At 46.5% G+C, this 15,722-nt stretch overlaps 1 protein-coding gene across 1 annotated transcript in view; it reads right to left on the bottom strand.

Moving 5' to 3' along the window:
* The window catches only part of STXBP4 (syntaxin binding protein 4), a 136,778-nt gene that overhangs the window by 81,038 nt on the left and 40,018 nt on the right, over positions 1-15,722 (bottom strand). Inside the window, exons 12-13 of the mRNA XM_083490006.1 lie at positions 5,586-5,651; positions 2,802-2,978 (exon numbers count right to left, since the gene is read on the bottom strand). Coding sequence (XP_083346132.1) covers positions 2,802-2,978; positions 5,586-5,651 — 243 coding nt within the window. The remainder of the gene's footprint in view (positions 1-2,801; positions 2,979-5,585; positions 5,652-15,722) is intronic.

The raw sequence follows: 15,722 nt of genomic DNA, 5'->3' as shown, positions 1-15,722 counted from the left end.
CTGCTTGGACTACTGCAATGTGCTCTACGTGGGGCTACCTTTGAAGGTCACCCAGAAACTACAACTAATCCAGAATGCGGCAGCTAGACTGGTGACTGGGAGTGGCCACTGGGACCATGTAACACAGGTCCTGAAAGCCCTACACTGGCTCCCAGTATGTTTCTGAGCACAATACAAAGTGTTGCTGTTGATCTTTAAAGCCCTAAATGGCCTCAGCTCAGTATACCTGAAGGAGAGTCTCCACTTTCATTGTTCAGCCTGGACACTGAGCTCCAGCTCCAAGGGCCTTCTACAGGGAACCAGGCAGGGGGCCTTCTCAGTAGTGGCACCCACCCTGTGGAACACCTTCCCATCAGATGTCAAGGAGATAAAGAACTACACAACTTTTAGAAGACATCTGAAGGCAGTCCTATTCAGGGAAGTTTTTAATGGTTGTTTTATTATGTTTTAAATATTTTCTTGGGAGCTGCCTAGAGTGGCTGGGTCAACCCAGTCAAATGGGCAGCATATAAATAATAATGTTGTTTTTGTTCATTTAAACAGGGCTCCTCAGAATTACAAATAAATGAACTGCCTCGCCACTGTAATGGACAGAGTTTGCTTTTCCTCGTACTGGTCCATGACATTCACTAACTTCTAAAGATAGGGCCTCGGCTGAGAGTAGAGATATAACCTGTCCCTAGATGCTGTTCCAAGCCACTGGCATTGATTTAGAAGTGGACAGCTCCCGCAGATTTCTGGGGAGGGGGGAGTTAATAAGGCACCCTTAATGATAGGAATTAAAGAACCTTTTAATGAGGGTGAAAGAGGAGAGCGCAAAATATGATCTGAAGCTTAACATCAAAAAAACGAAGATCATGGCCACTGGTCCCATCACCTCCTGGCAAATAGAAGGGGAAGAAATGGAGGCAGTGAGAGATTTTACTTTCTTGGGTTCCATGATTACTGCAGATGGTGACAGCAGTCACGAAATTAAAAGACGCCTGCTTCTTGGGAGAAAAGCAATGACAAACCTAGACAGCATCTTAAAAAGTAGGGACATCACCTTGCCAACAAAGGTCCGTATAGTTAAAGCTATGGTTTTCCCAGTAGTGATGTATGGAAGTGAGAGCTGGACCATAAAGAAGGCTGGTCGCCAAAGAATTGATGCTTTTGAATTATGGTGCTGGAGGAGACTCTTGAGAGTCCCATGGACTGCAAGAAGATCAAACCTCTCCATTCTGAAGGAAATCAGCCCTGAGTGCTCACTGGAAGGACAGATTCTGAAGCTGAGACTCCAATACTTTGGCCACCTCATGAGAAGAGAAGACTCCCTGGAAAGACCCTGATGTTGGGAAAGATGGAGGGCACAAGGAGAAGGGGATGGCAGAGGATGAGATGGTTGGACAGTGTTCTCAAAGCTACCAGCATGAGTTTGGCCAACACGACTAAACAACAACAACAACATGAGGACATGTGTCCTTCCAGATATTGCTGAACTCCCATTAGCTCAAGCAACCCTGGTCAGGGCATCGGTCCAGGAACATCAGGAGAGCCACAGATTCATCATCTAGTGGGCATTTACATGGGAGAACACGCCAGAACTTCTGCATCATCTCAATTGTGGCATTTCCTAGCGGAGTCTGCTCTGGCCATAGCAGAGGGCCCGTGACCTTGGTTCTTTATTCAGAAGGATTTACTGCAAGGGAAAGCGGGCATATTTGTGGTACCTGCTCACGCTTTGAAAGCTGGCAGCTAAAGGCTACTGGGTTCAAAATACAGGACATACAAGGTATCCGTATCTTTCAGAGTTATATAAATGGGAATTGATAGTTATGTGTCTTCCAGCTATGTGCGGGTCTTTCAGGATATGGAAAGACCACTGGATATAGCAAATCTATTATTATGAACCTGCACCTACACTAACCTAAATGAAAAGGCGGAAAAGAACGCTGGTTCCATACAGTAGTTGATGGTGCCTAGAAACTTTAGAGCACAATTCTTGTATATGTCTTACAGAGTTCATTCAGGCTCAGTGGTGCTGCCTTGTATTAACTTGCGCTTCCCTTGCTGGGCTCTGTTGAAAACAGTTTCTCCATGAAAACCAAAAAGTGACCTCTCCAAACAACGAAATGACTATTCTTTTCTTATTTCTGCAGCCAGGATCTCCTGGGTGACACGGACAATTTAGGCAATTTAACACGCATGCGTAATCTGTCTGTTTCCCTCCCCCCATCCCTTCTGCACGGCCGTGACAACCCACGCTACACCACTGTTCAGGCTCACTCCATTAAGTGGCTATGGGATTGCAGCCTTGGTTTTCCATGTCTTGGAACACGCTCTTAAACTGAAATATTGTTCTATATTTATTATTCTGTATTTACTTATACCCCACCTTTCCCCCTAAGGGGGCTTACAGATAAAAACGGCTAAAACCATTAAACACTGATAGAATAACTTAACTCTTAAACTATAACGCTTTTATGCAACATATTAGTTAATAGGGAAACAAATGTGAAATCCCAGCAAGTTGTGGGCTCCACAATAATTAACCTTGAGCTGCGTCACATTGGCCAGCGACCACCCAAGCAAGGTTGTGGCTCAAGTTTCCCCCGACTAAAAAGCGTTCTCCGAAGAAAAGCGAGTTCATAGCTTTCGTTTCGCCCTCCCTCTGCTGCCTCCACAACACAATCTATTGAATAATACAAGACAAACAGTGACCTACTTTAGGAGAACAAAAGGAAGAAAAATGAAAGACGGGATACATGACAACAGCGAGGAAAAACCATGGCAACTCTCCGAGCTGCTCCCGAGGTGCTTACTTTATTTTGACCACAACGATCGCTGAGTTGAGCCCTCAGATCAGCAATTTCGACCTCCAGCAGGTGGATTACTTCCTCGTAGTCCAATTCCATGCCGCTAGCTTGCTTTTGCGCAGCTTCTGCAAGATGGATTCTGCTACGCAGGCCTCTCGCCTCCTCCACTGATGCCTTGGCTTCCTGTAGGGGGGAAACCCCCAAATATTAAAAAACAACAACACCAACTTTATGGGGTGGGGGGAATGAAGCAAAACTGTTTCTGAAGATGCAATTAAAAACGAATCTCTACTGAGAGCCAGTGTGGTTAAGAGCGGTATACTCGTAATCTGGGGAACCGGGTTCGCGTCTCCGCTCCTCCACATGCAGCTGCTGGGTGACCTTGGGCTAGTCACACTTCTTTGAAGTCTCTCAGCCCCACTCAGCTCACAGAGTGTTTGTTGTGGGGGAGGAAGGGAAAGGAAAATGTTAGCCGCTTTGAGACTCCTTTGGGTAGTGATAAAGCGGGATATCAAATCCAAACTCTTCTTCTTCTTTAATAAATAGAAGGGTTTGGGATTTTTTTAGCCAACATCTCCTGTTGTTAGCCTCCGGCTCCCATCAGCCCCAGTTTGCATGGCCAGTGGCCAGGGATACAGGGAGCTATAGTGCAGAAGTGTTGGTCACCCATGATCTAATCAGCCTTGAAAAGCAGCTGGCAAGTCCCTTACGCACGGCATATTGCAATGCTGAAAACTGCATTGGCGGAAAGCGTGCCATTGGGCTCACCCTTTGAAAACATGCGTGGGCAGAAACATGAATCAGCCAGATGCTGGCACATCTAGCCATGCTTTTGTTACGCCCTTTGGCTTCAACCTTGCTCCCCGGCCACTTGCCTGGTGAAAAAAAGGGGGGGAAGGCCTGCCTGAGTTTCAGAAACATTCCTGTTTACACCTGGCATGACTGCACAACGCTCCAGGAATTCTCAGCAAGAACCTACAAGCTTGACCCAAAAATATCACAAGCAAGCCCCACTTGTGGTATTTATTAAAAATCAGGAGCAACAGCAACATGCGAATTCGGAACTGAGGATTTTTCAGGATCTTGTTTCAAGGAAAAACCTAAAGTTGGAGTTTTTTTTAAGATCTCATGAACAGAATTGGTCTTGTAAAAGGGTAAAAGAGTATTGGGAAATGATCCATAATGAATAAAAAAAAATGTTTTAAAGTACCTTTCCAAAAAAACCCAAGTCCTTTCTGTTGGGGATAATTCAGAAGGATATTCCCAGGTGTCAAAAAATGTTATTTATGTATGCCCCTACTGCGGCCCATGTTTCGTTAGCCCCAAAATGGAAAATGAGCGAGGTCCCAACCAAACAGGAATGGCAACTTAAGCTGATGGAATATGCACAGCTTGCAGACTTAACACAGAATAAGAGAACAAGAAGCACATATGTTTAAAGAAGATTGGAAAATGTTTATTGCATATATGGGAAATAACTGTGCACAGCTGAAAACACTGGCAGCATTAAGATAACGTCAACAATGTAAATAACTTTTGATGGTTGTAATAATGGAATATTGAATGGATAAGTTTTTGTAAAATATGCAGGGATTTATGGTATGTAAAATGAACCACGGAAAGAGAAGAAGGGAAGTCACTGATATCTTAAGGATGTATAAAGGAGTACATTAAATTGTAAAACAGAAAAATTAATTAAAAATTATATAGATATAATCAGGAGCAGCAGCAACATGTGAATTTGCAACTGAGGATTTTTCAGGATCTTGTTTCAAGGGCAATTTTAAAAATAATAATATTTTTTGAAGATCTCATAAAGAGAATAAACCAACAGAGCATTACTGGTGTAGCATGGGAGTATAGATAAAGGTAAAGTTAAAGGGACCCCTGACCATTAGGTCCAGTTGTGGCCGACTCTGGGCTTGTGGCGCTCATCTTGCTTTATTGGCCGAGGGAGCCGGCGTACAGCTTCCGGGTCATGTGGCCAGCATGACTAAGCCACTTCTAGCGAACCAGAGCAGCGCACGGAAATGCTGTTTACCTTCCCGCCAGAGTGGTACCTATTTATCTACTTGCACTTTGACGTGCTTTCGAACTGCTAAGTTGGCAGGAGCAGGGACCGAGCAATGGGGGCTCACCCCGTCGTGGGGATTTGAACCGCCAACCTTCTGATCAGCAAGCCCTAGGCTCTGTGGTTTAACCCACAGCGCCACCCGTGTCCCGGCAGTAGAGATACCATAGCATAGTAGGAGGTAAGCAGCACGACAGCTCAGAGTTAAGAAGACATGGATGGTGGGTGTGGGGGAACAGGGTTTCCAGATTCAGAAAAGGAAGACAAAGCTTAGACCTCTCACAGCAGGATGAATGGGAGGGTCTCATGCTGCTATTGAAAAGTATAGGGACCTTCCCCTCCCCTGCATTTCGATATCCCAAAGAAAAGCAAGTGGAAAGATGTTGATGCATGGTGAAAAACTTGCACACTGAAATCAAAATATGGTCCCGTCAGGCAGATTGTGGTTAAAGCTGGAAGTGGAAACGTCGAGGACTGCTGACACACTGAAACTGGCAAGTCCTGCTCTGGTCAATGAACTGGCCCTGCCAAGTCATTGAGAGGAAATACGAAATTACAGGAACCACAGCTCTATGCAGCAGCTAGGGAAACACTGAACTGAGAACCGCAAGGAGGAAAAGTGCTAAATCACGGTTGCCACTGTCACATCGCTGGTGCCCTCCTGGGAAGAAAAAGGAAAATTCCACAACAACTCTGACTTGGCAGACGGTTTCACTTACTTGTTTGGCAGTTTGCAGCTCTTCGGCCAGCTGTTTTCTCCTATGTTCGGACTCGGCCAACTCTTCCTGTCAATGCAAAAGAGAGAAGCGTTAGTTAAGCAGTAAGAATTCCAAGGCTCTTTGAATAAAGGAAATCCGAATGTCATCATGAGTGTCACTTGTTGCTACAATGAACTCCATAAGCAGCTGCCAGCCAACGATTTGAGTTGAACAGGCATTTCCCTATAGACTTCATTCACAGAGTTCAGTATGGTGTGAAGGCTCATTTTATACAAGAATATCCTCTGTGTTGCCTCTTCTTTCTCAATAAACTGGATGCAGCTTTCTTTCTCTCCATTGGTTTATAGGTAAGTGATCTTGTAGGATCTCACAGAGTTCCTTGGCAATGTCTCTTTAAAACATTTCCTTATCTTAGCCACTCTTAACACCTTTTTTGCCATTATTTCTGACTGTGCGATTTGGTTGAGATTCGAAGAATGTACAGAACACTCCCCCCCAAAAAATCGTATACTGGCAGATTTTGTAGCCGCCCCTCTCCAAAACAGCTATCTATTTAACCCTACTACGTTTTAACCCAAAACTGCTCAAGAGTTTTACTTTTAAGGAAAAGCAGCATTTCTCTCTATATTTCTATCTCATTTGAAGTATCAGAAATAAAGAACTTCTACTGGTCTGTCTCTTAAGGGGACCAATGAGGACCTTTTAGAAAACAGATTTGCTCCTTTGTTGTCCCAGACTGCTGACCTCATACTACTAGAGCATATTTGAGCCAAATCTCTGAAGTGCTTACTGAGTTTTTGCCAGTTTTATTGCAGAGTCAGAACACCCAGGAGGGAGGGCAAGACAATCTCTACCACTGCTTCCAAGATAACAGTTTTGATTATTTACTTGTTATTAAAGGTAAAGGGACCCCTGACCATTAGGTCCACTCATGACCAACTCTGGGGTTGCAGCGCTCATATCGCTTTATTGGCCGAGAGACCCGGCGTACAGCTTCCGGGTCATGTGGTCAGCATGACTAAGCCGTTTCTGGCGAACCAGAGCAGCGCACGGAAACGCCATTTACCTTCCCGCCGGAGCAGTACCTATTTATCTACTTGCACTTTGACGTGCTTTTGAACTGCTAGGTTGGCAGGAGCTGGGACCGAGCAACAGGAGCTCACTCCGTCACGGGGATTCGAACTGCTGACCTTCTGATTGGCAAGTCCTAGGCTCTGTGGTTTAACCCACAGCGCCACTCGCGTCCCTACAAAGCACTCTGTGAGGTGAGTGGGGCTGAGAGACTTCAGAGAAGTGTGAGTGTCCCAAGCTCACCCAGCAGCTGCATGTGGAGGAGCGGAGACGCGAACCCGGTTCACCAGATTATGAGTCTACCGCTCTTAACCACTACACCACACTGGCTCTCTTACTTGTTATTACCCTGTATTTAATTCTGTGAACTGCCCTGAGATCTTTTGATGAAAGGTGGTATATAAAACTAATAAATAAAATACTAATAATAAGAGAGTGGCCTTTCAGAATGAAGGCATTGGCCAGCTATGCTCTAGAATAATAGAATCAAAGAACTGTAGCACTGGAAAGGACCCTAAGGGTCATCTATAGTCCAACCCCCTGAGATACAGGAATCTCAGCTAAAGCATCCATGACAGATGGCCACCCAACCTCTGCTTAAAAACCTCCAAGGAAGAAGAGTCTGCAACCTCCTGAGGTAGACCGTTCCACTGCCCAACAGCTCTTACTGTCAGAAGGTTTTTCCTGTATGTTTAGTCAGAATCTCCTTTCTTGTAACTTAAAGCCATTGGTTCCAGTCCTACCCGCAGGAGCAGGAGAAAGCAAGGTTATTCCCTCTTCCATGTGAGTGACAGCCCTTGAGATATCTGAAGGTGGCTATCATATCTCATGTACAATATTAAGTCTTATTCGCTAATGTGGTGTTTGCCTCCTAGGATGGGTCATAAGGAAAGGGTTAAAATAGGTGTGATGTGATTGGCCAGTGAGAATGCAAGGGGGAATAAAAGTTAGAGTGGGAGGTTTTGACAGTGACTAAACGATTAAACAACAACAACATAGTTTTTGTAAAATGTGCAGGGATTTATGATATGTAAAATGAATCACGGAAAGAGAAGAAGGGAAGTCACTGATATCTTAAGGATGTAAAATGAGTATTTTAAATTACAAAACAAAAAAAATTGATAAAAAATATACTTATTTATTTATATATTTAAATAGAACAGGGTGTTGGCCTGTGGAAAACCAGCAAGTAGGGGACCTGTGCACAACAGCACTCTCCCCTCCTGTGGCTTCCAGCAACTGGTATTCAGAAGCATTAGTACTTCTGACCATGGAGGTAGAGCAAAGCCAGGACAGCCCTCAGGCACTGATAGCCTTATCCTCTATGAATTTGTCCAATCCTTTGTTAAAGCCATGTTTGTGGCTATCACTATCTTCTCCTCCTTTAACTATACTCTGTCTGAAGAAGCACTTCCTATTATCTGTCCTGAGGTCCGTTCCAAAGCCTGGTGCAGCGGCGCCTTCCATACACTGTGGACTCCAATTCCCATCAGCCCCAGCCAGCATGGCCAATGGTCAGGGATCATGGGAGTTGGAGTCCAACGACAACTGGAGAACCACAGGTTTCCCATCCCTGGGACAGGGGGGTGGTAGCAGGCAGGGCTTTCGCCCCCAGGCAGAACTCCCTGGAACTCAGTTCCGGCACTCTTAAAAAAAGAATGAGACACAAATGGAGAACTGACAATCAACCTATTGAACGTCAATGTCTAAAATCCCTGGTAGAGGACAAGGATCCTGAGATCACATTAAGGGTAGCCAAATTCTGCGCGATTACCATAACACTTAGGGAACAAGCTGTGCTATCATAATGATTGAGGTTTTAAATGATAATTTTAGGTTATATGTTAGTGACTAAGTTTTAATTTATATATATTTTTAACTGTTGCTACATCTGTATTGTCCCTGTTATACCTAATTGCAAATTCAAATGCATCCTATCGTGTTTTATGACTTCCTTGATATTGTATGTGGGCTGGAACTGGTCTGTGACCAAAATAATAAAATTCATTCATTCATTCAGTTCCGGCACCAATCAGATGGGTGCCATTGCCATTATAAGAGAACAAGGGAAGCGTTCAAGGTGAGCTCCAGCATCTCTTTCTCTAGGAAAAAAAAATAGCAATGGCAGGCATATAAAAGCTGAGATGACAACAAGAAGAAATGGTTTTGGAGAGCAATAGTAGGAGCTCACATTCTACCACAAAGGCTAACATTTTAAATCCCAAAGAGACAAATCAATGTGTCAGTTAATTGCAGCAAGCTATTATCATATGACGGCTTGTCTGTAGACCAAAGGAAACACAGCAGCAGCTTCATACACCCCTACCCTCCCACATTTCAATGGGCATGGAACAATACTACAGCATGTTATGGAATCTTCAACAAGAGAGAGTAACCCACTACCCTAATTTTATAGGCAGTCATCATCAGAAGGAAGTACCGTATTTTTCGCTCTATAAGACACACTTTTCCCCCCTCCAAAAATGAAGGGGGGAAGTGTGTGCGTCCTATGGAGCAAATGCCGGCTTCAGAAAGCTATCCGCAAATCTGCGGAGCCCGGCGGGAACTCCTGCTGGGCTCCGCAGGCTTGCGGATAGCTGCCTGCAGCCCGAAGCCCGGGTAGGGTGGCACTGTACACCCTGGGCCTCGGGCAGCTCTCCGCCGGGCTCCCAAGGCTTGCAGATAGCAGCCTGCTATCCCCGAAGCCAAAACAGCGAGACGGGGCACTGCGCAGCCCTCCGCCTCACTGTTCCAGCTTCGGGATGGCTGCACAAAGCCTCCGCAGGGTGGCGGGGTGAAGGCACCCCGCCGCCCTGCGGAGGCAACAAAGGATGCCCCCCGAAGCCTCAAGCCTTTGGAGTGCAGCTGCGCTCCAAAGGCTTCAGGAATCTTTGAGGCTGGCGGTGGGGGAAATCAGTGCTTCCCCCCACCGCCAGCCTCACAAGCTCGGGGGGCAGCGGCAAGGCCTGCTCTTGAACGCACCTTGAACACACCTTGTTTCTGAGGGGGAGAACAAGAACCCCCCCCATTCTCCCCCTCCTATGGTCCGGTGCGTCCAATAGAGTGAAAAATACGGTAATTATGCACAGAGAGAAAAAGAAAGACAGGCAGACAGACAGACAGAGTGGGTGGGAGACCTTGTTCCTGAACACTCCTAGCTGCACCACCCACCCACCCCCAGATTGTGACTTCATTCTGAGTGTTGACTGCAACACCACCAATTCCAGGTGCTACAACAGGGTAGGGCTGGGCAATATATCGCCCAAAACTTGTTTGAAGTCCATGGCGTGATCTCGGTTTCATAGTTTTTGAACTGGCAATATACAGTGGTTCCTCGGGTTACAGACGCTTCAGGTTACAGACTCCGCTAACCCAGAAAAAGTACCTCGGGTTAAGAGCTTTGCTTCAGGATGGGAACAGAAATCGTGCTCCGGTGGCGCAGCGGCAGCAGGAGGCCCCATTAGCTAAAGTGGTGCTTCAGGTTAAGAATAGTTTCAGGTTAAGAACAGACCTCCAGAATGAATTAAGTTCTTAACCCAAGGTACCACTGTATTGCAAATCATGATGTGTCTGTCTGTGCTAAGCAAAAATCACAATGTGGGGGAAACCATGAAGTCAGCCGACGCCTCTGCATAGCTCCATCCTTATTTCAGACATTGTGATTTATCAGTAGATCGCAATGTTTAGCTGGCAATATATATGGCGATGTTGAAAACCAGGCATCGCCCAGTCCTGCAACAGAGGATGCAACTCGCTGCCAGCAACTCTTGCTTACGGGCTTGAGTTAGGGTACCTGTGTTGCTGCTTTGAAATCAGGGTGTCCTATGCAAACCCCCACAAAGCAGCTCAGGGCAGGTTTTGCCTCTTTCTTACAACGACAAAGAGTGGGGGCAACTCAGTCCTAAAAGTTAACCCTCTAATCTAGCAGCTCTTCCTTCCATCTCACATGCTTGGGGTGGCAACAGTTGTGATTGTGCAGTTCTAAGAGAGCAGAAAGGGAGACGGGTGGCACTGTGGGTTAAACCACAGAGCCTAGGACTTGACGATCAGAAGGTCAGCGGTTCGAATCCCTGCGACGGGGTGAGCTCCCGTTGCTCTGTCCCTGCTCCTGCCAACCTAGCAGTTCGAAAACACGCCAGTGCAAGTAGATAAATAGGTACCACTCCGGCGGGAAGGTAAACGGCGTTTCCGTGCGCTGCTCTGGTTTGCCAGAAGCAGCTTAGTCATGCTAGCCACATGACCCGGAAGCTGTACGCTGGTTCCCTCGGCCAATAAAGCGAGATGAGCGCCGCAACCCCAGAGTCGGCCACGACTGGACCTAATGGTCAGGGGTACCTTTACCTTTAAGGGAGCAGGACTCTGCGCATGTCTGAGAGGCCTTCGTTTTTAGTGGGTCAGGTTTCCCAGGACATTCAGCACAGATTTAAATCAAACCCCAGCTTTCCCAGGTCACTAATCCAGTGCTGCCAACACCACAGACTTCACTCGTTCCCATAAATATCTATGTGTTGTGCATGTGTTTGCAGAAGCAGGGGTTCTCTGGCTCCAGGATATTAAGTTGCTTTGTGAGCACTGTCAGGGTTGCAGGCTCTTGCATCGACAGTCCAGACCTCTGATCAATAGCAATTATTTACTTCACAGGTCTACCTGAAATAATCAAGCCAAGTGGTGACCTAAATTGGTTGGAAGAGGATGACCTGCATGCTTTCAATTGGAGGGAGGAAAAATCATTAAATTAGTGTGCTCCTCTCAGCCACACAGAGGAGCAGCCAGTATTTCCTGCTCTTCCTTTCCCCTTCTTTCTGCAAACATGGCCTAGACGTTCTCTCCTTTTTATTTATGGATGTGGCTGTCACACAAATAAACAGCGAGCACAGGTCGCTTAAATATAAACAGGTGCCAGTTCTGTTACAAAAGGGGGGAGTAGGGAATTATTGCCCTTTCCTCTCTTAATGGCATCTCAAAGCAGTAAAACTGGCCCCTTGACATCATCGTGAAACACGTTTCTAATCACGGAGCCTTTGATGCATAAACGCTGTGTCATCAGCCAATGTCTTCTTCTTCTCGCTAACAACTGCCATGAAAGGGAGAGGAAGCAGAGGTCAGGCCTGAATGGCTTGGTGAACTTTGAAAGAAAGAACTAGGGCCCAAGTTTTCATTTTTGCTCCTCCCCCCCCATTCCTTTTTCCTTTTGTGTCGTGTCCTTCGGATTGCAAGCCTAAAGTCAGGGACTGTATTTCTGATCACTGCAAGCCTCTCTGTGAGACTGTTTTCAGCTGAAAAGCAGAGCAAAAATTCTTTTAGACAAATACCGTATTTTTCGCTCTATAGGACACACTTTTTCCCCTCCAAAAATTAAGGGTAAATGTGTGTGCGTCCTATAGAGCGAATGCAGGCTGCGTGGCTAAGCCCAAAGCCAGAACAGGGAGACGGAGTGCTCCGCAGCACTCCGTCTCGCTCTTCTAGCTTGGGGATAGCTGTGCAAAGCCTCTGCAGAGGTCCCGCTGTGCTCCAAAGGCTTCAGGGAACTTTGAGGCTGGCTGTGGGGGAAAGCAGCGCTTCCCCCCACTGACAGCACCAAAGAGCAGGTCGAAAGGAATCTGAAGCCCCCCCCCCCCGTGCTCCAGAGGGTTCGGGTTGCCTTCACTGAAGCCTGGAGAGCGAGAGGGGTCAGTGCGCACCGGCCCCTCTCGCTCTCCAAGCTTCCAAGGTAGCCGCCTGAAATTTCCAGAGTACAGCGGAAACTCACGCTGTGCTCTGGAGGCTTTGGGTGAATGCACCTTGAACACACCTTGCTTTAGAGGGGAAGAACAAGAAAAAAATAAATTCCCCCTGTTCTCCGCCTCCTATGGTCCGGTGCGTCCTATAGAGCGAAAAATACGGTATATAATCTAAGCGGGTGGCGCAGTGGGTTAAACCACAGAGCCTAGGACTTGCCGATCCGAAGGTCGGCGGTTCGAATCCCCACAACGGGGTGAGCTCCCGTTGCTCGGTCCCTGCTCCTGCCAACCTAGCAGTTCAAAAGCACCTCAAAGTGCATGTAGATAAATGGGTACCACTCCGGCGGGAAGCTAAACGGTGTTTCCGTGTGCTGCTCTGGTTCGCGAGAAGCGGCTTAGTCATGCTGGCCACATGTACGCTGGCTCCTTCGGCCAATAAAGTGAGATGAGCGCCGCAATCCCAGAGTCGGCCACGACTGGACCTAATGGTCAGGGGTCCCTTTACCTTTACCCTTTATCTAAGCACCTGTCAGATGCTGCTGGTGATTGCTCGTGAGTAACCAGGCAGGACTCTTACCTGTCTTTTACAGGTTTTATTGTGCAAACTATTTACAGTGCAGTTCTACAAAGTTCATGTCCATCTTAGTCAGACCTCCCCCTCCCCTCTTTGCGTTTCACCCCTCTGCGCAAGCTGGGCGACTGACGTGGCGTGTGTCCCTCCTGGCCAGCTCAGCGAGGTGAGGCGCTGGGGCTCTCAGCAGCATCCTCAAGCCCTTTCCTTGCTCGGCTGGCCCCTTCCCTCTCTTCTCCACTGGAGGTGTGGCTTTTCCCATGGCTGGAAGAGGAACTGCTCCTCAGGAGTTTTGGAGGCTCTCTGTATCCCAACGGCCCCCCCTGCCTCCCTCCTCTGTTCCGATGGCAGTCCCCTGACACCACCCCTGAGGAACTATGTCACAAAATGCGCTGAGCCAATAAACTCCCCCCCCCCTGTGCACCTTTTGAGATTTCATTTCTTCTTCTCCCCACCATCAGAAATAGTGGAAAGGAATCCCTGAGAGACTGTACTTCCTGACTTTACAGCTGACTTTGTGAATTCTGTCTACTCAAAGTCTTACACCCCAAAATCCAAGAAGACCTACTACTAAATGATCAAAAGGAAAGCAATGTAGTAGCAAATTAAAAACATTTCAGCTGTAGCAGAGGTAGCAACGGCAATAACAGCGGTTGCCAGCACTGAGGACTTATTGTGCAAGTCTACGGAGACTTCTATCCTGGGGGCGAGTCCAAGGGACATAATCAGAAATGTTCTTTTATTACTGAACAAATTAAGTCTTACCACAGTCAGTCGCACAGGAACAGTGATTATTCCATGAAGCTGGCAGAGCACTACTGAAATCTAAATTACAGAGTAGGAAACCTTCTGCCAGTAGAAAATTAAAGAATGCCTATAATAAGTAACAGTTTAAAGAGAGGTTTGTCCCTCCCCATCTCTCTTTCCAAAAGCACTCGTGTAAGAATGGAAATATATACCTTACTTATTGCTTGGAACCTTATCTCCATGCGGCGTAAAAGAAAATCAGTTTTATGGAATGGACAATTAAATGAACAAACACACTTCCCAAGCTACCAAAGATGAACTTACCACCGATTGGTGAGATTTGGATTAAAAACATATAAAGGGAGGGCAAAATTGACATGCAAACTACAAGACAAGGACAACTGTGACTTCAAAGAAGAATTGGAACCTTTTACAAATTATCTAAAAAAACAACAAAATGAATTGGACTCCCTGGCAGGTTTTGAATAAACATACACACATTTATTGAGGGACAACATAGAAGATAGATAATATAAGAATGGATACAGTTTTATAATATGCAGAAGTTAACATTGGATGAGAAACCAGAGAGAGGAGCTGAGGAAAGTCGTAGGGGGGAGAGAGGGAGGTAGGGGGAGGGGAAAAATGGGGAAGAAACAAGGGAAATGATTTGTTTTGATAATTTGCTATGTTGAAATTGTTAATTTTTTTTAAAAAAAACCACACACATATAAATGGAGGAGGAAGAGATATCATTTAAAAAGCTGGGAGTCCTTAAAAGACAATGAGAAAATAAAAACGACAGGATGAAAGCAGGTCTGCAATGTTTAGTTTGATTAATTGATTAGATCAGGGTTCCCCAACTTGGATCTCCAGTTTTTGGACTACATTTCACATCATCCCTGACCACTGAGTCATGCTAGCTAGGGATGAGGGGAGTTGTAGTTCAAAAACAAATGGAGACCCAAGTTTGGGAAACTCTGGATTAGAAAGATGTTTGGAGCCATTTAAAAAAGTGCCCCTGATGAACTGGGAGCATATTTAAAAGCATTTCCCAACATTTGTTTCCTGTCTTTTGCCCAAAAAGCAGATATGCATACATCCCTTTAGTCTCACAATAGTAATGCCAGATACGTTAGGCTAAGAGATACTATCTGGTCAAAGCTTAGCCACTAGGTTTGCTGTTAGCTAGTTAGTCCTTGATACAAGTCCCACACTGTAACCCAGCAATACTCCAATGCGCTGCCCTTCAGGGTTATGGTCTGCAAGCATATGAGGCTACTACCTTGCTAAAGCTTAGGTACCTCGGGATACAGACACTTCAGGTTACAGACTCCACTAACCCAGAAACAGTACCTCAGGTTAAGAACTTTGCTTCAGGATGAGAACAGAAATTGCGCAGCGGTGGCAGCGGGAGGCCCCATTAGCTAAAGTGGTACCTCAGGTCAAGAACGGACCTCCGGAATGAATCAAGTTCTTAACCCGAGATACCACTGTAGGTCTGGATGGTCTCTTTTACTCCTGAAGGGACGCAGGGGGCGCTGCGGTCTAAACCACTGAGCCTCTTGGGCTTGCCCAAGGTCAGCGGTTTGAATCCGCGCAACGGGGTGAGCTCCTGTTGCTCTGTCCCATCTCCTGCCAACCTAGCAGTTCGAAAGCACGCCAGTGCAAGCAGATAAATAGGCACCACTGCGGCAGGAAGGTAAACAGCGTTTCCGTGCGCTCTGGTTTCCGTCACGATGTCCCGTTGCACCAGAATCGGTTTAGTCATACTGGCCACATGACCTGGAAAGCTGTCTGTGGACAAACACCAGCTCCCTCGGCCTGAAAGCAAGATGAGCGCCGCAACCCCATAGTCGCCTTTGACTGGACTGAACTGTCCAGGGGGTCCTTTACCTTTACCCCTGAAACCATTTGAATGTCTTAGACTGAGAGTCCCTAAGGGAAAAGACTTACCTCAGGTTAAGTACTTAATTCGTTCCGCAGGTCTGTTCTTAACCTGAAACTGTTCTTAACCTGAAGCACCAC

The sequence above is a fragment of the Podarcis liolepis genome, assembly GCF_965112155.1.
Source record: "Podarcis liolepis genome assembly, chromosome: 2".
NCBI lineage: Eukaryota > Metazoa > Chordata > Lepidosauria > Squamata > Lacertidae > Podarcis > Podarcis liolepis.
The sequence above is the reverse complement of the archived record's forward strand: the minus strand, read 5'-3'. Positions and strand labels throughout refer to the sequence as shown.